This window comes from Haliaeetus albicilla, chromosome 2 (genome assembly GCF_947461875.1).
Source record: "Haliaeetus albicilla chromosome 2, bHalAlb1.1, whole genome shotgun sequence".
Lineage (NCBI taxonomy): Eukaryota > Metazoa > Chordata > Aves > Accipitriformes > Accipitridae > Haliaeetus > Haliaeetus albicilla.
This window is the reverse complement of record NC_091484.1, coordinates 80,933,249-80,956,306: the sequence shown is the minus strand read 5'-3', so window position 1 is coordinate 80,956,306 and position 23,058 is coordinate 80,933,249. Positions and strand designations below refer to the sequence as shown.

Sequence of the window (23,058 nt, the reverse complement as noted above, 5' to 3'; positions counted from 1 at the left end):
TGTATTTAGTATCTTCCCCTCTCCCATTCACAGTTCCCAGGAAACACAAGCAAGAGCCTGCAAAAAGTCTGTGGGTAACATGCTGATTGGCTGGAAAATACTCCAGAAGTAGCTCCAGAAAGTTGGAAGTTTTACCCTGTATTTCGTGTGCATTCCACAGCCACCAGTGCAAGTCTTCCACTTGACAGGACACCGATGCACACAGCATTTTCCCATCCCATGAATGGTAAGCATAAGGAGATTCTGATACGCTGACTGCAGCCTAATGGACTGCAGCTTTGTTGCACTGATAAAAACTCCATTGCAGACAGAACTCTAGCCATTTATATTGCCTTATCACTCTATCAGTTAAAATTATTGGCTGCCAGCAACAAAGACACTGAAAAGCAAGAAGACTTGGTGACGGCATGGTTCTGAAAGGTGCTAGCATCTGTATAGGTTTTTGACATACTTTAATAAGGCTCTACCTATTTGTCTTGGTTTTGGCTGGGATGGAGTTAATTTTCTTTCTAGTAGCTGGTATAGTGTTATGTTTTGGATTTAGTATGAGAAGAATGTTGATAACACTGATGTTTTCAGTAGTCGCTAAGTAGTGCTTATACTAAGTCAAGGATTTTTCAGCTTCTCATGCCCAGCCAGCAAGAAGGCTGGAGGGGCACAAGGAGTTGGGAGGGGACACAGCCAGGACAGTGACCCAAAATGGCCAAAGGGGTATTCCATACCATGTGATGTCATGCCCAGTATATAAACTGGGGGGAGTTGGCCTGGGGGGGGGATCACTGCTCAGGAACTAACTGGGCATCGGTTGGCGAGTGGTAAGCAACTGCATTGTGCATCACTTGTTTTGTATATTCCAATTCTTTTATTATTGTTATTGTCGTATTATTTTTTTTTTTTCATTGTTTGTTGTCGTTATTTTCTTCCTTTCTGTTCTACTAAACCGTTCTTATCTCAGCCTATGAGTTCTACCTTTTTTTTCCCGATTCTCTCCCCTGTCCCACTGGGTGGGGGGGAAGTGAGTGAGTGGCTGCATGGTGCTTAGTTGCTGGCTGGGGTTAAACTGTGACACTATTAAAGAGTTTTCATGGATTTGATAAACAGAGGCACAAGTCTTCTGTTGCCAAAAAAGTTTGGTTACCTCTATTCTGAGACCTTTTTATCTTACAAAGGCATCAGACAAAAAAAAAAAAAAAAAAAAAAAAAGGGGGGGGGTGCCTTAAAAAGGACATATATATTGAAAGTGATAGCCTCACTACACAGGATGTATAATTGTCTGTGAAAACAGTTTGTGTGGGAAAGACAGAACTGACAGCACAAGAAACATAGGTTTCGTTCTAAGAAAGTACGGACTCTAAGCAGAGCAGGAATGAGGCTTTAACACAAACACCATGGAGGCTGCAAGTAGTTCAAAGGTCTGGGTTTGATGGTAGCTTAGTCCTTTCAAGACAGCAACGTGAGAGAACTAATGGCTAACCTACGAGAGGCTGTGCTTTCAGAGGGTAGCAGGAATTACAAGAAAAGAAGTGATAACATGACATCGGAAGTACCAAAGTGGGTTTACCTCCTCAGGTGGCTGGCACTAGGTACCTCTGGAATGACACAGAAGAGAAACTGGAGGCTGCCAGCAAGTTTGGGTTTACAATAGCAGTGGAGAGGTAGACTCGAAAAGGACATGGAGATCTGCGCACCTGTCAAAGGGATTCTGAGCCCAGAAAAAGCACCAGAAGCCAAAGAAACCGGGACTAGGATGTGACAAGGGGGTGTGTTTTGAAGACTAAGGAAGCTTGCCTTTTGGGACCAAGTAGGTTTCGGGGGAACTGTACTGAAGAGGTCACAGGAAAGGAAAAGTCTGGGAATAATGAAAGAGAAGGGGAGCAGAGAGAAATTCCAATGTTTAAAAAGGAAGTAGAAGATTGAAGCATTGAGGATCAAGCCTAGGCAGACACCAAAAGCTTAGACATATCCCCAGGGATAAGAGAATTAATAACTCTCCAGACAATGCAGGCTCCTTGAAGTCTGTTGTTTACATGGGTCCACTTTAGTCCTACTAGGACACAACCACGAAAATTAGAACCTGGCAGCTCTACTGGGCCAGAGAGACCTGAGAATGAGCCCATCTCCTACAGGCACAGCTGCGCTCTGAACCAGCTTTTGGCCAGCCTCAAAAATTGATCAAAAACATCCTTAAGACCCAGAGGGCCCCAGCGTCAAGTCGTGTACTTCGCAGCCCAGCACCACTGTCCATCCAGCAAGTGGCAGTGCTGGCTCGGCTAATCCAGTGCACGAGGATGACACAGGCCAGGCTGTACTCCACACTCCCAGCCCCCAGCCCCAGCCCCAGCCTTGCTCTCTAGACTTTCACCCACTGCCTACTTACTTTTTAATTAGATTTTTAAACAAAAAGTGAAAGTATTTTCTAAAATCCCTCTAATTACACTAAGATGCTAAACTGATTGTGAAGGGAATAGGAAATGAAAGCGACTCACCCTCTGAGGGAGAATTTTGTCAGCCATCTTCCTCCTCTTGGCACTGTACATTTTTTAAAGAAAAAAACACGTTACCATGGTGACAGATCTAGGAGTAACGAGGCCACCTGCTAAATTATCCTGACATCTCCACATGCTGGTGCACAGCTGTGCATGCATCAGCAAAAGGGTCTCACCCATGCCCAGGACCTAGGACCCCTTCTCTCAGCAGCCTGGGGAGGTAGTTAGCTAAGAACAAATCAGGGCTGTCTGTTATGCATCTTGGAAAGAAGTGTGCAAGTTCTTTGATCACAGCATCTTCTACAGTGCAGGGCGGCTATGTATGCAAGTGCATGTGCACATGTCATCTATAGATACAGAAAAAGGATGTAGGAGGACAGCGCGCACGTGTGGAAGTGTGCACAGATACACCTATCCATATGCACATGTAAGTAGCTGAGTGCCTGTAAACAGAATGTGAACTTGTTCAAACAGATGACATGCATTCATTCATTCGTGCCCAAAATTGAGTGCTGATGAAAACACACATATATATGTGTATTTCATATGATGTATGAAAACACACATATACACACACCCTTCCCTAGGTATATACACTTGTTTTATTGTAACAATTAGCATGAGTGATATACAAAGGTACGTGGGCTTATGTTTCCTTATTTGTTCATCTTTATGAACGCACATGTGGGAAGATATGTGTGCCTGCAGTGTATATACATAATGTGTCCACACCCATACATAAGGACATTTATATAGCTATGCTTTTAAAAACATACTTGTGTTTGCGTATGTACACACAAATGTATATGTGCCGAAGAAACGGTACTGTCAGGAAGATTGCCAAATACATTGTCTTTTGAATTCCTCAGATTCTAAGAACCGTTTGTGCTCACCAAACCTGTCACCTAGCTTTCTCTAACAGGGCCAAGAGGGAATTCAGGCCTTATCCTTCACCTCTATAATTTGTGAGGCTTTTATCTTAAGCAGGAGATGAATCACTCCATCTGTGACAGACAAATGGGAGAAAGCGAACCGCCTGCTGCCGCTCTGCCATGTCACAAGGATGCCCCTCCTTACCGTTTTCATACAGGAAGTCTGTCAGCAGCCATGTCCACGTAAAAGCTGTTTCCACACACATCGATGTGGCATACTCCCTTCCTACGTTTGCTAATAATAAGCCTGGCCTGAAATACCGGATTCTTAGATTCTTCCCCATCCCCATATAAACCAAGCCTGAGGAACTCTTTGTGCCCGGAGGTGCAAACTACACCCTTCCTCGGGGTCAGAAAATTCATCTACACAGTCACACCCAACTTCATAGGTGAGCAATGTCCCTTTGTAAAACTGCAGGAATAATAGGACTGGAACGTTACATGGTGTGAATCTCCAACACCTTCCACAGCTCACAAAATCGAATCTGCACTGAAACACTTCACAGAATCTGGAAGTAATGCCTGAGCAAGTTCCACCCTCCCAAAGGGAAATGGCATATGCATACACCTGCAAGAACCCCAAAGGCTTGCAATTAAAAAGCAAGTAACAAATAAACCAAAAACCCCCAACAACTTGGGTCTCAACTAGTTTTCCAAAAGTCTATTACAGAAATGAGATTTCTGTCTCCACCAAACCTGCCGAGAAAGGACGACTACACCTTCTTGGCCCATTTCTGCCATAAAACATAGAACTCAATTACTCCCAGAATTGGACCCAAGCTGCCAGAAAGTTTGCCCGAAAAAACAGAAAAATTTCAATGGGAAACAACAGGGAGGTGGAAATGAACGACGGGAAAACGTTCAACACATTTTCTGGAGGGAAGGCATGGCAGAAGAAACAGAGAAACTTTCCTGAGTACCTAGGAAGCACTGGTGTGAGCTGAGATTACTGCTGGGTTCCAAACTAGAAGCACTGAAGTTAAGAACTGGGGAAGGGGAACTGCTTCCTTCTGTGAGTAAGGCCATCAACTTTTAGAAACTACTCTTCTTTAATGATCCCTGGAAACTAGTTAGTGACTAAATTTTACCTTAATTATCCAATTATTTACCTTAATTATTATTTGAAGGCTAGGCATTATTTTGTGCAGTTTCCTGGAGTACCTCCTGGGACGTGCTGTGGAATGTACATTTTGGCTAGTGCTGGGCAAGGCCTCCAAGATGCACATGCATCTCTTGTGCTCACATGCTGCACTCGCATGCATTCCTTCTGTATTCAATCTTATTAAATTGTAATATGTTAATACTCTCAGGATTGGTGTCCTTTCCAGATGCATCACAGATATAAGCATTCCCAAGTCTGGCTTGCTGATCCAAGGCATAAAACCTGGACAGAGCAGGGCTCCTGAAGCACTGAGCTTAGAGAGTCATGTTCTACCTACAGCTAGATTCGATGACACCACCAGAACACTGTCTGAATCTATATATACACCTATAATGATTCTGCAAAAGGCAGACCACCTAGATGACTGCACCCTACATATTTATCAGGAACTGGCTCACGCTTGGAACTCAAGACTGCTGAGGTCTAATAAGTTGCAAAAAGAAATTGGCAAACTGTTACTTAGGAGAGAATGCATTCAGCATTGTACAAAGTGAGCATATATTAAAAAGTTCCTTTTAAAAGATCCCTCGAATTCTATGGAATTATCTCCTTTGCATCTCTCTCTACTTTATATGTAGGAATGCCTGTAACAATTGCAAGTTTTATGACCACTCTCCTGAGTGCCCATAGTACAAGTATTCACATGACCAACCAAACATTTTTTCCACTTGTCTCATTTACAAACTATTTTGTTAGCCAGTCAGAAATCAGAGGAACTATACAGAACAGATAACAAATAATACAATAATTGTACTATATTAGAAGAGAACTGTTCATTAACTTTAAAGGCTAAATATAACGGCCAGATTTATAGCCCAATAAACCTGCGAGGTGAAAGCATTATAACTGCAAAACCAGACATTAGTGAAGGTCAGTTTGTTCAAGACCATTCACAAACAAAGTAAAGAGTAAAATTTACCAATGTTTTTCCTGCTTTATGAAACTGACAATTTATAAATATTGTAGTCTGCCTCATTCGAACTTAAAGGTCTTACCTATTGCTAAAAGGTATCATTTTTTCTTCCTCAAATTGTCCTCCCATGTTTTCTTTCCAGAACACTCACCTCCTAGTTCGGTTCTGAGTAGCTTGCTGCTGCTGTTGCACTTGCTGCTGCACTTGCTGTTGCTGGACCTGCTGTGGTGCAGTGCGTTTTCTTGTTGATTCCATCACAGTCTGAGGCATCCCAGGTCGCACTGAGGGGCTTCCAACGTATGGGGGGCCTGGGGGACCCATGGGAGCCCCCTGATGGGGCATTCGAGCTCCTGATGGCATCCCAGGTCGCTAGAGAAGAAGCGAAACAGAAAGAAGAGCCAGTTTGGTCCCTGTTTCTTCAGCTGCAAAGACATTTGTACATAATCAGACACTAGCTCCAGCAGCTTCCCCATTTTGACCATCCTGATAAGCACTAAGCAGCAACACAGAGCACATGAGCTCTGGACTGGTATTTCCTGGACATTGTAAAGAGGCATTCAGTGTTTAAGTAGAGAGGAAACAGGGATGAAAAATACTAGGCTTGGGAAAACACTCAGTGGTCAGTAACATATCCAGGCCAGCCTACAGCAGAAAGCTCTACCTTCAGACCGAAGAAAAAGCTCCATGGCAGCTACACACAGTCCAAACTGGTGCAGTTCACATGCTAATCAAAACTACAAGCAAGCTCACATTTACAGTGCCTCAGATTTTGCACTGACTACCAGGCTGCTTTGATCAGTAGGGAGACTGTAACAAGCAAAGGTGAACCATGAAAACACTATGATAAAACGTTTTCCATTAAAAGCCCTCTCCTTCACCTACACTGGAGAGCAGTGTAAGTTCACAAAGTGACAAGAATCCTTTAAGAAAAGGTCATGTCTCTGATCAAGCCTATTAAATAAAAAAAAAAAAAGTGGTCATTTGTCAGCAGCCCCTGCAGGCATTCTAAAGTCCTGACATTTATGTTGACTTCAGAGTGCTCTGAAGAAACACTTTTGCGTCAAATCACAAGCTTAATGCTGTACAATACACACAGTAAACTCTATTCTAAATACTGAAAGTTTATAATCGTCAAGGACAAACACCAGTAAAATAACCACCACCTGTAAAATGCAATTTAAAACAGAGAGAAGAGCTTAGTTTCATTCTAAGAATTATCAAGATGTTTATTATATGTCTGCGTATATGTGAAAATTCAGACAAATACACACACACTCCATAGGCATTTGAGCCAGTATGTGAATAAGAATAATCATACACAAAAGCCTTTTGAAAGTCAAGTCCCTCTACAAAGTCTTTTAAGGAAACCAAGAAGCAATGGCTTCCATTATGGATAAATAATTGGTTGAAGGATAGAAATGAGGTAAAAGTAATTGGTTCTGAAAATAAAAAGAAGGCACATGCAGAGTTTTGCTGGGACTCAGGCTTTTCAGCATATTTATAAGCAACCTGGGGGAAAAAAAGGGGGGGCGGGGAGGGAGAAGAAGCAAGGAAGTGAAAAAGTTTGTTGGTTTATTCAAGCTGGCAAGGATGAAGGCCAGCTTCAGAGAACTGCAGAGGGACTTTATGAGACAGAATGAACACTTAAAAGGAAGATGAAAATGGATTTCAATACATATTGAAGTGAATTACACAGGAAAAAACAATCCAATCATCACATACAAAACTGTTGCCCAACAGAAGCAAGATCTTGGAGCTTAAACAGTAACTTCCGGGGGGGGGGGGGGGGGCGGGAATCAGTTCACTGCTTACTAGAGGTCAAAAAAAGCCATTAAACAAAAGAAATGACAAGGAAGGGAACAGAGAACATCACTATGCCACTGTCCATGGTTTGCCCACATGTTGAATGCTGTGTGCAGTTCTTGTTCCTGCAGTTCAGTAATGGTAGAGTAGATCTGAAAAAAGTACAAAGAATGGCACGAAAATGATTAAGATACGGAACTGCATCCACATAAGTAAAAGTAAATATACTATGATTTTCCACCTGGAAGGACGTGATCCAAGGTAATCTAAGGGGGCATTTGCTAGATAGAGCTCTGCAAAATCATGAGTGGCCTGGAGAGGGCAGTTGGGGATTGACTGTTCACTGCCCCTTCCAGAATAATAAACTATGGCCATCAGAGGAGGCTAGGAGGAGTCAGGCTCACAGACAACCAAAAGAGGGTAGTTTGCCACACAGTGGGTACTCAGCCTGCAGAACCCGTTTCCAAAGGGGTGCTAACGACATGGAAAACGTATTTGGCTCAGAAACTTCTCTGATTTATCAACAGTTAAAGACTGAGAAAGTACTTGGGAGAAGTACACTAGTGGTCTCCAAAGTGAGGTGCGTGCACCCCAGAGGGTATGCAAGACAGTCCTTTGGGGGGTGGGAAGAAAATGGGTTTTGCGCTGTTAATAAAATAAAATAAATATTTAAAAAATACTTTATTTCATTTTATCTCATCTTTTTATAATTTCTGAACATATAATTATGATAGTTATTATAATAATGTATAATTCTAAATATAATTTGGACCTGCATCTCCAAATTAACCACCCATATCCATTGTAGTCCCCAAAGCCCCCAGTTCAGTACCCTCCCTGATCATCACAAGTCTTAGATATTCCTGGCGCTTGTATGCATGAAGGAAAACAGGAGAAAGAAAGAAGGGGAATGACTGATCAGCAAAGAACCAATGGCTATAATTGGTACGGCCAGAGAAGGAAGGCTGAGGTAGGAGAGAGACCAGCACAGAAGCTAAGCAGGTGATCTCAGCAAGTATTCACGTAGGAAACCGATTGTGGGCATGGCCACTGAGCAGAGAAACAGCAGGAGGCAGCAAACAGGCAAAACTGAGGCTTTGTGCAGAGCTGGAAGCATCTTCTCCCATAAACACGGAGCTATGAAAACTGCTGGAACAGAGCAGCTCTCTCCGTTCCCACGTACTCACCCCCACCCTCTGACCCAGGCAGAGTCAGCAGAAACAAATGGCCCAGAAAATGCTTCTCACTTGAGCTTGTATTTAAGATCTCTCTGTTGTCTGTCAGTCTACACATTGTGGCCTTCTTCCAGCAAAGAGCAGACCACTGGGCCTGCTGTTGCCTGTCAATCAGCTGGGGACATTTGACAGTCATTCAGAAGAGACAAGATCCTGAGCACAGCCATCTCATATTCATCCCTCCTGGAGACTGTCTGGCCACAAGGATCAGACTGCAGGCCCACTTTTCTGTTTCTATAAAGGATACTTCAAGGCCTGGAGAACAAGCTCAGCAAGCCAAATCTACTCCCGATCTAAGTCTGACATCTTTGAACTTCCTTCAGTTCCCTTTGTTAAGTATCAAAATAGAGAAATGTAGAGAAAGGGCAAAACTGAGAAAAAGGAGACAGCTCTAGCAAAAGCATATTCAATCTCACCCCTTGCCTGCCTCATTCCTTCCCCTCCCTTCTCATGTTCCTATCTCCAGTATCACCCATAGATAAAATATTACTCACTACACAACTGCCATCTCCCTGCTGCAAGCCCACCAGACTCCCAATATACAGAATGCTTTCTCTATCTAAACTCTTCTAAAAGAACACACAAGCAGTACCTTACCTTATCTAAAAGCTTACTTTGCTCTCAAACACATCTGCAAGACAGTGACAGACAATACATCAAATTTTTCACAATACTGACATAAAAAAAAAAATAAGTCTTGACACTGAAGAGTCTTACAATACCATTATGTCTTTTGAAAGAGATCTTGAAGATGCACCTGTCTACGGGTTAGGATCTGTCTCTCCCCTCTTCCTCAGAGGGATGGAATCTGTCCCGAACAAGTATCATCCATGGTGAAGGCTGCAGTGCAAAACAGCACTGACACATCCTCCTTCCTGGGAAATCATCTACCCTAGACCCCTCTACCCAACCCAACTCTGTTCTTTCCCACAGACCTATCCCCTTTTTTCCTCCATTGATTCCCTATACATGTTTTACTCTGCACTACTTCAAACACTTTACTGGACAGAGGGCAAAACCACTGTGGGCCACAGAAAATGAGAGAGAACACAGTACATCCCCAGCGGAAGGGGCCACTCTCACAGCTCTGAGAAGATGAAGAAAAGAGTACAGTGGAGCTGCCTGCAGAGCAGCTAGGCAAGGCCAAACAGTACAGCAGACAGACAAAGGCACACAACCAATATTTCATGCATGCATACTGGTCCCTAAGAATCCTGCGGATTGCCTGCATTCCTCTACTCAGTCCATCACTGCCCTGGCTACACCCTTCCAAAGCTGAGCATACTGTCAGTGCAGCAAGCATACCACCTCCCCAACAACTGCTGTCAAGTCCCTGTCACTACCTTCTACTGCCCAGTTTCCCAAGCCACACGTTTGGCTTTTCTACTTTCTTCCCTGCCTGAACCTCTGGTCACATCAGAGGACTGCTTCTTTTCTCTTCCTCTTTGTCATTCTTCAAGTGAACTTCTCCTGTCTGCTGACAGAAATGAGACAACATTGGAGTGGTGCTTTTCTATGTGTTTCTACTGCAGAGTCGTTTCTCAAGGGACATCAACATCATAGTAGCCAAAATGCTGAAGCAGAAAAAAGGAAGGTTCCTGTCTGGACATACCAGATAGAGGAAAATAATCTGGAGAACTGATGGGTAAAAGAAAGCATCAAGAAAAGAAAAGCAAAAACACCTACAAGACCCTTAGAAAGGGACTGAACAGAGAGCAGGGAGTCACTACAATGCACTATAGCACTGAGCTGTGCCTACAGCAATTTCCTGTTCTGAAAGACATACTCTATCCATCTTGGCACCATGCAGGAGGACTCTGATGGCATGCAGTGAACATCCACAGCCTTCTTTTTAACAGACAAACTGACAGATTTTGAGAAGAACAACAACAATTACCAAGTATACAAACAGCATTTTTTTTAAACTAAAAACAGAACCTACCTTGGCTAGACAACACATCGTGTCAAGGCATTACAGTAGCTACTGATTTCTATAAGGCAAAAACATAAGCAAGAGGAGATGCCAGATGCTGTCTGGAGATAAGAACGGGTCACTAGAAGTATCTGGAACAGTTAAGAAATTTAGACTACACTGATATTGTCTGATGGCAACAGGTTTCTGACTGCACAAACAGTTTCCCAACTGAATGTGCCATTTCAAAATGGAGTCTTAGAAGTACAAGAAAAAGTTGTAGATGGCTTCTCTCCTCTCCTATAACTAACTACAGATGTTACGTCATAGGAGTTCCTTTTCTTTAATGTCTATGAATCTTTTAGAGATTTAGTAAGCAGAAACACCAGTATTGCAATTCTTCCTGCTTGTCTGCCATATTCACCTTCCCGCATTTCCCCAAAGCTCTCACATCCTAGAATCAAGGTCCAAGTGTTCCAGGTTCCACCCATTTTTAAATAATGTTCATGACAATCCAAAAATCTTTAACTTAGTAAACATCACATTTACAGAACTGTGAACTGTAACTTGAGACAAAGTTAAGTGACCACCTTTCTATTGCATGCATGTCCACTCACAGCTCCGAGTAATCAGACACCAAACATCAAACCAAGCACTTGGATGCAACCAAAGAAAAAAAAAATTTGGAATTGAAACTAACAAACCCTATATACCATACCTGAGTTCCATCAGCTTGCTTGTTTTAATAGATCTGATCACATCCACTACTGTGATATAAGGTATGGAATGGATTTTGTGTGAAGAACTACCAGAATGTGCCTCTTGACTCTGTAAAAAGGATGGCTTTGGGAGAGGAGAGGTAACAACAGAGCTCTGCAACATCATGACTAGCATGGCAAGAGAAGAGGCTGATCAACAGCTCACTGTCTCTTCCCTTACAAGAATTAGACAACAGCTAGCAGCTGGCAGGATCAGGTACTTCTTTATGTAAGATAAGCTGCAAAAATTCCTTACACAAAACACTGTGAATGCTAAAAGTTTATATGGGTTCAGGAAGACATCAGTGGACTAACCTACATAAATAAAATCCATATAGAGGTACTAAACATAGAGGGTAGCTTTGGGTCCGAAAGCTCCAGAGCTACAAAGTGCAGAGTATTTGGAAGACACATCACCAGGTTTTTGCCTTGTTCCTGTACCTCCATGCAGTCTTCTGCTGCTCCCTGCAACTGGGAACACTGGGCTAAATGATCCAGTGTGACTGTTTTCATATTGCTACGGTGTTTCTTTTTTAAAAAAACAGAATAGCAATTGAAACATCTCACAGATCAATTACACCTCTGGTTAGCAGTTCTTCTTTTAAAAAGATTAAATTTCTTTCAGTTATTTATTTTTACAGTTCTTTTACTCCTGTTCTGTTTCATCAGGGTACACAGAGGTGTAACATCTGTGCACCTATATTCATCAGCAAATCCCTTCTCTCAATGAGCAACTCAAATTTGTTTAACAAGCCCATATTGTATAAAATCACACTGATCTCTGTTAAAGCCTTAGCTAGAATTAATATGATTTTCTTTTCTTAATTACATGTGAACTTTTCTGTATTTGTTAGCCTGTAATTAGTCCAGGGCTAGGAAAGGACAAACCTTCAGTTTCTACTGGCAGCTTGCTTACATGGTTGAATGCTGTACAATGTTTTCACTCTACCAGTCTTCTGCAAGTACCTTCCCAATCAAATTTCTTCACTGCGGTAAGGTCCCTTGATTTTTGCAGGCTGCCCTACACTTAGCTCAAACATCTCCTTGTTTAACGGCACAGGGAATACATACGCAGCAAACCAGTGACTCCAGTTCAGGCCCTGTTCCCTGACAATGTCCTAGCACAGAAAACCGTGCAGACAGCCCTGTGTTAGGGAAGTGGAACAAACTGTCCAAAAAAAAAAAAAAAGACAGTTCATGAGGCTCTTTTCTAGCCTTTCTAGTGTTAGCTGATTTATGCTCTAACAAGATAGTATTTATATCCATGATAATATAAAAATTAGTGGGATATTCTTCATTAGCAAACTTCTACTTTTTTCAAACCTAACATTCTCCTCACCTCACTACTTCTAGTAGTGATCTCTACAAACTGATGACTGGCTGGAAGAAACAGCCACTTTTATCCACTTAAAACAGATCACCATTCAATTTGGTAGAATATCTTTAGTTCTTCCCACTCTAATAAAACAAATATAATTTTTATAATATACTTGAGGTCATCCAGTCCTTCCTCATCTCAGAGAAGTATCACCAGTATATCCATCATCTTTGATAGATATTCACTTCTTTAACCAGTGCCTAAAAGCCTCCAGTGACAGAGATTTTACAATTTTCCGAATCAGTCTCCATCCTTAGATATTATAAAAAAATCCTGTTCTCTTTCAATGAAGTCTTCACAGGCCTCCCACTACTACTGCCCTCTGAGTTACCCCTCTTTTTGCTTGTTAGTCATGCAGATGACCAAAATCAGAAAAATGTTCTTGTAAGTGTACACCACGGATTTACTATTGCTTCTGTATTATTCTCTGCCCCATTTCTTAATCAGGCTAACAGTTTACTTGCTTTCTTAGTAGCAGAGGCTGTATGAGGGGATGCAAAACTTGTTTATGAAATTCATTGCTCATCCCCTTTTCCAAATCACTGATAAATCTATTAGACACTCCATACATACCTTTGGGGCACGAGACCTGTCTTTTTGTCTGTTTTAACATTGGCAATGAGTTATTTATCACTATATTAAATATTTGTTTACATGATGGCATGCTTTGAGACCCTTCTTTCACTGTAGTAAATGCCATGTCATACAACAGTTTCTGTACTTACCATAAAATTCTATGACTGCATTTGAGAGGTAGATAACCAGACAAAAAGAAGACTGAGGATAAGCAAAGGAGTCACATAAGTGATACATAGGTTTGTATAAATTAGCAGTCTTGGTGTGTAACTAATATTAAACTGTAGACATTAGCAGGAACTATGCAAAAACACATCTTAGCAGAAAATAAATACGGATAATGACTTATGTTAACAGGAAGAGCTTCCTAAGCATGGCACAGCGGACAAAGAACAAGATAGCTATGGGAAAAAGAAGGTGATTTGAACTGACAGCAAGTATATTGTAAATACAGATATGACTTGATAGTTAAGAAAGGGACATAGACCTTTATAGGTGTATCTTGTGTATAAAAGGCAAGAAGATTGGTTTTGGAAGGAAGATAAAGTGGGAACAGAAAAAGGACACAGAAGCAGATTAAAAAGGTCAGAACAACAGGACAAGAAAACGAACCTCTCAGCAGCTTCTTGTGTGAAGATGACACAGGCAAGGTCGACAGTACAAGGCACCAAAGAGAAGATTGCTGCAACTGAGTCACAGGAAGACAGATGTCTGGACAAAAGCTTTGGCAAGATCTGCACCATGGACCTTCTCAAGGCTATATGGGAAGAAACCTGTTTGAGTAAGAAAATGAAAAAAAAAAGCAAGAAAGAAAGAAAAAAAAAAAGGGAGACAACGGTAACATCCATTGAAGGGATCCAGTCAGCAGAGAGGCCTATGATAGGCTCTAGAGGACAGAAGAAACTGAGAAAAGGAAGGGCATGCAGGAAGATTAATAACTTGGTTTGGGTCAACAAAATTTAAGGCAACAGCTGGACACCCAGAGGGAGATGTCACAAAGACAGCCTGAAATGTACTACTGGACAGTAGAAAAAGCATCAATAAAGAGATAAATCAACATAAATGTGGTGATTAAAGCCATATTTATCCATAAAAGTGCTAGACGAAGAGCAGAGAGGAACAAAAACAAAAAAAAAAGGACAAAGTAATGGGTGAAGCCTTTGGGAGAAAAAAAAAAAATTCTCTCTTCGCACAAATACAATGTGCAAGACCCTGATGAAACAGAACAGGAGTAAAAGAACTGTAAAAATAACTAACTGAAAGAAATTTAATCTTTTTAAAAGAAGAACTGCTAACCAGAGGTGTAACAAACTATCAAGAACTCAAGCAGGATGAGAACAGTTATCACAGTTGAGATTTTTAACCATTAAGAGATTTCACCTTTCAGAGGTATCCTATTTGACTGGGACAAACAAGGAAGAAGACATCTTCTAAGCTGGCAATATGGAAAAGAACAAAGGCAGGATCAGGTGCGCAAGAGCAAAGGGCGAAATGACCTTAGCAAAGCAACATATGTTTCCAGAAAGATCAAGTGAATCCAAGAGCTAACTGGCCTTAGGAAATACTGCAAAATTATCCTATTCATTTAAGTGTTCGCATAGCAAAAAATTTCCTCACAACATTCTACCTGTATTTACCTCTCCCTCTCCCCATTTTTTTTTGGGGGGGGGGGGGGGGGAAGAAGCCTGCAATAACCAAATCAAATAATGTTATCACGGATAAAATAAAAAATAAGTAATCTGAAGAGGTGATTTTTCGCCTTAAATTAGAGCAGAATCTGACTCCAAGGAATTCCAGTAAAGTCTGCTATGTAACTTGATTTTTCAAGGAATTAATTCATATGATGACACACTGTAGATGGTAATAAAACTCGATAGCCAGCAATATGTAAACTCAAGATAATAGCTGTGATGGCACATTCTCTTATTTGGTAGGATACAGGACCTGAAGAGATAAAATGAAGTTATAACTTTTTAAATAATTTTTAAGTAATGAAGACTGACTACCCCAACCTGTGTTTTGATCAAAATGAACCTGAGATGAGGGAGAAACTAAAGGAAAGAACAAACAAGGAAGCAAAGGCAGAACTAAATGAGAACATAATGGAGGAAAGGAGAGGGTCATACATGAGGTGTTCAGGCAACAGAATTACAGATGAGAAGCCCCAGCCACACTAACAAGTAGCGGGAAGATGACAAACAAATGCAGATAAGGCAGACTTCTCTAGCATCCAAGTAAGTAATGGAAATGAGTTCTGCTATATTCATTCTGGTATAAATTAAAAATTCCCATGCTTAAGAGGCTAGCATGCTACTTTCACATGAAGTCCATCTAGATGTGGAAGAAGCAAATTCACATAACTATTTTTGCCACTCTTCTTGATACTAAAGGAAGACCACTGATGTGCAAATGCCAACAGAAACCGTGGAAAAGGCAAAAGCATCCTATATGCCCACCCCTCCCAATTTGCCTATGGTTCTGCCCAGCTGTAGCCATCCTGAGCCAGACTACCTTAATGAACCCACACATCCACAATAAAACCACTGCTACAGACCTACACACCGGCTCTTCAGTCATCCCTGTACGTCTGCCGCTCTCGCAACAGACTGCTCCTGCACACTGGCACCACATCACCTGTTCACGGTTCTCGCAAACACAGAATGCCACCTAAAAGTCCTTAGCCTTGCAAGTCCCACCATATCCAGGATCTGCAGGACACACGCTAGATCCTACAAAACTGGAGTAAGCCTGAATTACAGAGACAACTTAGGAGCCTGCCGTGAGCTCCGCACATTTCTATGAGCTTTGCACAAGAGCCCCCACCTGATGTCTTCAAAAAGGTGTCACAGAAGTGCCAGAATCCTCAAGAGAGAAAACACTCGGGACTATCAGTAACCAAACAATATCTGCATTCCTTGGGGCTCTTATTTAACAGTCTTATTTTTGTTAAATGTGTATAAATACAAGAAATCCAAGTGTTATAAATGGTGACTGCTCTCAATCACTAGAGAGTCATTTAAAGAACATCATTTCCAATGGCAGCAAAACAGGGTTAGCATTTCCCCTTAAATGGAGATCGAAGACCTGATTCTTAAAAGCTGGAAGATTTTTAAAGACCTGAAGGATTGCTTTAATTAAGCATGGCACCCTGAAATTCTCTCATGGGTGAGTTCCCATAGACTGTTACAGATCTGCAGAGCTAATCTCTTCAAGCCCCTGAAAGTCACCTGTTAAGTAGCCAGAGGATACATAAGAGCCAAGACTGGAGACAAGAACCAGAGGCAGTACCACAAGGCTTCATCAGCCTTTCATCAGAATTGTTTTTCAAAACACAAGTTTGATTACAGAACAAAGTGTCCTACAAGCCCATTTGGGTCAGATCTAGTGCAGATTCTGCACCATGATCAGGCTCAAAAGCACGCTATTCACCATTCATGGAGAATCAAAGCAAAAATCACAGCACACATCCCCCCAGACACAAGCCTGTATTATCAATGAATCAGTGCATATTCTGGTGGCTTTACAGACCCCAGTGCTCTCCTGGCAAGGCAGTTACCAGCGCCCCAGGAGCCCACTGCAGGAGCCGATCCAGCCCAGCACAGAGCCTCCAGTTTCCACTCATCCCTCTATTAAGAGCCAGCCAGCTCACTAACTTTCCCGACTCACCACCCCATGGACCAGAAACTCAAAAAGTTTGCTTTTCGTAGCTTTGCGAGCCCCTCCTGTAACTTCGTCTGTAGCCATCAGGGTCTGCTCAGCCTCTCTCACTCTCTCTCTTCCTCTTTCTTTCCCTTTTCTGCCTTTTTCTCCAACTCTCCCCTCTGAGTCCTGCTGGGCTCTCACACTTCTAATAGCGCGGAGTGGGGAGGGGGCCCCTTCAGGGCCTTCCTGACGGCCCACTCGCGCTAAGCCTCAGCTGCTGCATTCCTCCACTGATAAGCCAGAAATAGTTTGTGCTGCTGGGTTCTGTGTGTTTACTCTGCAGGGACAGAAAATCCAGCTTTTTAAACCTCTCTGTCCAAACAGGAGAGATAAGCAGGAGGCATACTGAAAACACGTCTCAGCTTTTTCATAGCACGGCTGCAACCTCTCCTCCTCTGCACCAGGAGATGGTAAATTCTGGGGCAAGGGGGAAGGGGGAGGGGGCAACTTCAGCAGTGACATAAAACTCAGTACCTCACAGAGAGTGTTTTCCCATTAGAAAATGCAGCAGGCGAGCAGTGAGAAACAATGGTTTTCCCTTGCTCCCACTGCTCCTCCTGCTCTGCATTTCCAGGCCTTTTCCCCAGGGACCTGGCGGGCAGCACACAGAAACATTCACTGGCAGGATTTCCAGCATGCAAGACTGAGAACTAACCCCTTTGGACAAGAGAGAGAAACAGCAGGAGGCAGAAAGCTGGGAACAGGGAGGGACAGCGTGTGAGAGCGAGGGGAAAGAAAGAGTGTGAGAACAGCGGGAGGAAGGGGGCGGGGGGCAGCATGGCGACGGCACAACGCCTGACTTGCTTCCACGTTCCCAGCCGCCCACAGCCTCTCTTGCGGGGTGACCGCCCTCGGGATGCTTTGGTACCACTGTGACGGATCCATTAGAGACCCCAGATGATTGACAGACGCAGACAAATTATTAACACCACAGCTGCCGTGAGACATCAGCAGCTCGCCGCTTATCACACAAAGCCCTGTGCGACAACGCGTGTCATCCCAGGACACTGCTGGGAACGCGGAGCCCACCTGCCACCCAGGGGAAGGGGGCAGAAAGCAGCAGACCACCCCCTCCGCGACCGCTTGCTGCTGCAGCGGCCCTGGACGGACGTCGGCTAGCGCAGCGCCAGACGCTGGCAGCACGGCGGCCATTCTGCGAGCAGCAACAGCGCTGGCTCCTCCATAATGGCAGAGCAGGCAGCAGTGGCCTGGGGCACCGATCTGCTTACCGACAGCTCCTTGTGTGTCTGTGGCTTGCAAGGGGCTGATGTTTCCCAGTGTGCCTAACGCAGCAATAGACGAGATGTTGCCAGGTTACGAGAGGGGTTTATTCTATTCCTCTACTTGAAATTCTTGTCTAGGGGCTGTGAATTTTCTGGCGAGACTGCAAACAGAAGAGAATCAGATCTGAAACAAATAAATAAATTTCTGCCCTCAACCAGTAATAAAAACAAGCACAGAGGAGACACCGCGTTAGCCAGCAGCAAAGAGCAAGCCATGAAGATCATATGGGCTTTTACACATGGGGATGACGGCAACAACTTCCACTGATTTTTAGGGTGACCCCAATCCAAGCGTTGCTGTGTGGGAACAGCCATAGGAATCACAGATATTTTGGGAGGGTGTGTATTGTTATCAGCTCCCCCTCCCCCTCTCAGTCCCTCAGAAGGAACATGCCAAGCAAAGCGGTGTGGCCTTATTCAGCGCCTAAACTATTACCGGGGTTCTAGTTGACTTGAACTAAAGGCACGTGTAATCTGGAACCAAACTGCTACACGCCTGGTGAACTTGGTAGCGTTAGGTTAACGGTTGGACTTGATCTTAAGGGTCTTTTCCAACCTAAACGATTCCATGTGTCAGCATGCCTGGCAAGGTGGCACTGGGCCTGCAATTTTTTTTTAGATCCCAGAAGCACACTGAAACGTTGGCTCCCGTCTCGTGAGCCCTTTCCCCTGCTCCCGGCAAGACAACACGAGCTTTCTTTAGAGACCGCGCTGACTGTTGGCTCCTGCGCTTGCCAGGGAAGCACCAGCCTTCCCTGCAGCGGGGCTACCGGCACGGGCCTGTGCAGGTGTTGCTATTCCCATTCCTTAAGGGGAACCCTGCAGCCGCCCCCGCTGCACGGAATGGCACAAACGAGAAGCTCGCGGCACGCTCAAGCCCGCCCCGGCTGGCTGGAGAAGGCTCCGGGGGAACAGCCGCCACGGCCTCCGACCGCCGGCACCGCCCGGGCCGCGGAGCACCCCGCGGCCCGGGCCCTGCGCCCCCGCCCGCGGGAGGGCGGCCCGCCCGCCCCGACTGCGCACTCGGCGCGGCGGAGCGGGCAGGGGCCGCCGGCGGCGGCGGCGGGGCGCGGCTGCAGGCTGCGGCGCGGCGCGCAGTCCCCCCTCGCGTCCCCCCGCGCTCCTCCGCCAGCCCCATCGGCACCGAATGGCAACGGCGCGCCCGGCACGGGCAGGGCGTGCGCCAGCCGCGGTCCCGGGCGCGCCGCTGGCGGGCGGGAGGGCGGGCGGGCCGAGGGCCGGGCCGGGCCGGGCCGAACCGAAGCGACGCGAAGCGGGCCGCCCGCAGGTCCCCGCGGGCCCCGAGGGCGGCGGCGCGCATGCCCGGCGCGGCTCCCGTGAAGGTCAGCCGTGGCCTAGCGGGGGACGCGCGGGCGGGGACGGCCGGACGCGCGGGAAGGAGCGGCCTTAACCCCTTCCGCGTCGCGCCCGGGGGGGCGCCACCGCCGAGCCCGCCCGGGCCGGGGGCCGAGCCGCCGCCCCGGGGACCGCGACCGACCCCGCCCGGCGGAGGCCGGCGTGCAGGCAGAGCTGCGGGGCTCGGGGAGGGGGGCGAGGCCACGTCGCGGCGGGGGCAGGCGGCGCTGGGGCCGGGGGGGCGGCTCCGCCCGTCCGCGCCCCCGCCGGCGACGGAGCTCGGTGCCGCGGGCAGGGCAGGGCCGGGCCGGGCCGGGCCGCGAGCCGGGCCTCGGCGCCCCCTCGCCGCTCGCCGCCGGGAAACGTTGCCGGCCAGGCGCTGCTGACGCCGGGCTTCCCGGGCTGGAGGTGGAAGACAGAGCAGAGTCGGGCGGTTCGCAGCCGTTCTGCGATTGCCGTGACACAAATTCGGTTGGCGGCGGCAGCCGGAGAAGACGGCGAGCAGCCCCGAGCCCCGCACTCGCCGCCGAGCTCGCTCTGGCGCTTAACGCCCCCGGCGCGCCGGGCCCTGCGGCCCCGTTGCCGTCATTGTCGGGACGGAGCAACCCGGGAGGCGTGCGTTATGGTTGCGGGTTTTAGGCTTTTCTATTTTTCCGATTGCTTATAGGTAGCGTAGTAAGCTACAGTTGCTCCCCTCTCCATCAACAGCCGGCTGCTTTATTACATTCTGGAGCAGGAGGATACATGATGAAGTGTTGCTGAATTTCCATTTAATACCATACTGTATGTATTGTATTCTATCTGGATGATCTTAACAGGCATTACACAAAAGAGATTTCCTCAAAAGAACACCAGATTACAGGGTCAGCCACTTGAAAATTGAGCAATGGCAGACTCACTGTAGCCAGACTGACTGAGTCCAAGTCACCCCTCCCCGCCCCCCCCCCAAATCATGTAGTAATAAATCTTGGCTCTTAGTATGATTGTAGTTCTCTAAGTACTTTAGAAATCAGTAGAAGTAGCTCTTTTGTTTTGCAAATGGAAAATAAGGTACAAATGGATGGAAGTGAGTTGCCCAACATCACCTAGTTGAGAATGAAACGTATTTCCTGTGATTCTTCCACTCGCCACAATACTGTCACGGAAAGCTACTGTGTAATGCATTTGCACAGAAGGGTGAAGGTTACAGTGCAAGGGTGTCTTCTCCCAAATTAAGAGAAAAATCATAAAATTTTATTTTAAATTGTTTCTTTTTCTATTTTCCCCACATGTTTTTTTCGTAAAGGTGTAGAAAAGAAGTGTCTGTTCTTAAAAAAAGTGCCTGGTTCAACCCCAGTCTTCCCCAGCTGCTACAAGTATCCTGGCAGCTCCCAGCCATTTCTGGTCTAGATGTTGGTGGCATGGGACTCTCTCTACAATGCTTGTGTTCCTTTACTAGTTCTTGGAGGCAGAGCACACTCTGGGGCCTCCTTTCATGCCTCCACTGCTTACTTAAAGCTCACTTTATGCAATATTCCTAGCCCATTTTATTTCAAGGAAAGGCTGACATTCTTCCTCCTTACCTCCTGGGGCTCTGACAGGCCACCTCATGTGTTTTGGTTTTACTTTTGTGCTATTATTCAAGCTTTTAAGATTGTTAAACTAAGATGGTCAGGTTAGAAAAGATACAAACAAAAGTTGTTTTGGGGAGATATGTTTGGAGCTGCCTTCAATTTTTTGATCTGTAGGTAATTAAAGTAGTACATGAAGGTGGTGGTTGCCTTCAAGAGACATGGTTTCTCTCATTCAATTTTCACTTAAGTCAGTAGCGCTCTGTTCACTGAAACTTAAAATATTCTCAACAGTTTTGGAATTGATGTGATATAGCATAGAAAACATGCTGAAAAACAGACAGAAAATATCCCAAGATTGAGGCTCTGCTTATTCTAAAGAAATGACCACTTGTTCCTGAGTTCAGAATTACTCAATATTCTCATTAACAATATGGATAATGAACTAGAGAACATGCTTATTAAATTTCCTAGCAACATATGGTTTGGAGGGATTACAGGTATGCTAGGAGAGATGATTAAAATTAAAATCCTGAGAAGCTGGAGATGTCGTTTGAAAAAACAGGACGTAATTCAATCAGAAATAGCACAAGGTTCCACATCAAGATAGAAATCGACAACTATATAAATGGAAGATTGAGAACAACTGGCTGTAGAGTATTTTTTTCAGAAAAAATATTTGGGGATACAATAGATCATAAACTGAATGTGAGTTAACAGTACTACACTGACACAAAATAAGCAGATTAAAAAAAAAAACAAACAAACAAACAACGGAAGAGTAGTAACTCAATGCTGCCCCACTTCTCTCATCCCCTTGGTGGCAGCATAAGCAGTGACAACGATACCCTAGATTCTTTTTCTCCTCCATATTGTCCCCATCCCTTGTCCTCTCCAGGGCAGAAGCAGTCCCAGCTCAACATTTCCCTGAGTCTGCAAAATTAAATTTTGCCAGTATTGCTGAGGAACCTTTCCAAACTAATTCTTCTGTTGTGGTATGAATTGTTAATATCTCAACCAAACTGTCCTTGGCAGTTTGCAGCTCTGTGCATCAGAGAAAATATGTGTGGGAGAAATCAAGATGGTTCAGGGGAGAACAGTAAGAGTGATAACTGTGAAGCTCAAAAAGAGAGAAAACAAGTGTCTTCAGATATTCAACAGGCTGCAGCAAATACAGGGAAGAGCTGCTCCCCATACATACACTACAGGAAATAATGGATTGAAATTTCTCCCCGGAAGATTTACATAGATATTAAGGAAGAGTATAGCAGTAAAAGTAGAGATGTTCTGGGATAGTTTGTCCAGCAAGGATGGGAATCTCTGTCACTAAAGGTCTTTCAAGAATAGGTTAGACAAGCATCTGTCTAGTAGATTCTGACTTGGTGCAGGACAAGGGACTAGCTGATTCCCAGAGGTTCCTTTTGCCTTATTTCCCTATGGAAACTGTATGGAATTTCGTAAGACAAAGATACGGCTTTTTTCCATCTGGAGTGGTTTCCCATGACAGATTCCACAGATCTGATGCAAACAAGTTTAAGCTGATCAAAAAGGGTCACTTATATTTTTTATTTTGGAAAAAATACACATCTGATTGCTACAACAGTGTAATGCCAGTTATCCTTTGAGACTTCCCAGTTATCATATAGCTTTTATACTGTGGCTTTTTGCTCTTTCCTTGACTCACATATCTTCAACTACCATCTTGCATCACTGTCTCATAGACCTACCTTTAAATGTTAGGCCTTTCCACTAACTTTTTAAAATCTATCTGCAATGAAGAAATGCCATAAGCAATTTGTAGCATGCATGCATAAAGAAAGACGACTTGAAATAAAGGCAAAAAAGAATAAATGAAAGCAAAGCAAAGAATTTGTCTGTCTCCAGAGGTCCCAAACATTATTCTGCAGAGGTAGAGGGATAATTACAAACTTACCTCCTGATTATTTTAAAAGCAATCAAAGGCAACAGCAGGGATGCCAAAAGATAGTAATACTATAGGATGCAAAATAACG

At 44.6% G+C, this 23,058-nt stretch overlaps 1 protein-coding gene across 11 annotated transcripts in view; it reads right to left on the bottom strand.

Annotated features, from left to right (window-relative positions):
• The window catches only part of SMARCD3 (SWI/SNF related BAF chromatin remodeling complex subunit D3), a 118,716-nt gene that overhangs the window by 57,293 nt on the left and 38,365 nt on the right, over positions 1–23,058 (bottom strand). For 5 of the 11 annotated variants that reach the window (XM_069778552.1, XM_069778551.1, XM_069778550.1 and 2 more), the window contains 2 exons: positions 5,645–5,862; positions 2,487–2,529 (listed from right to left, as the gene is read on the bottom strand). In XM_069778552.1, the coding sequence (XP_069634653.1) occupies positions 2,487–2,529; positions 5,645–5,853 (252 nt within the window). In that variant the 5' untranslated portion in view covers positions 5,854–5,862. Of the gene's footprint in view, positions 1–2,486; positions 2,530–5,644; positions 5,863–7,392; positions 7,415–8,483; positions 8,505–11,147; positions 11,768–16,821; positions 17,026–18,086; positions 18,977–23,058 lie in introns of those variants that run through there. The other 6 variants (XM_069778555.1, XM_069778558.1, XM_069778547.1 and 3 more) reach the window with 6 other exon arrangements.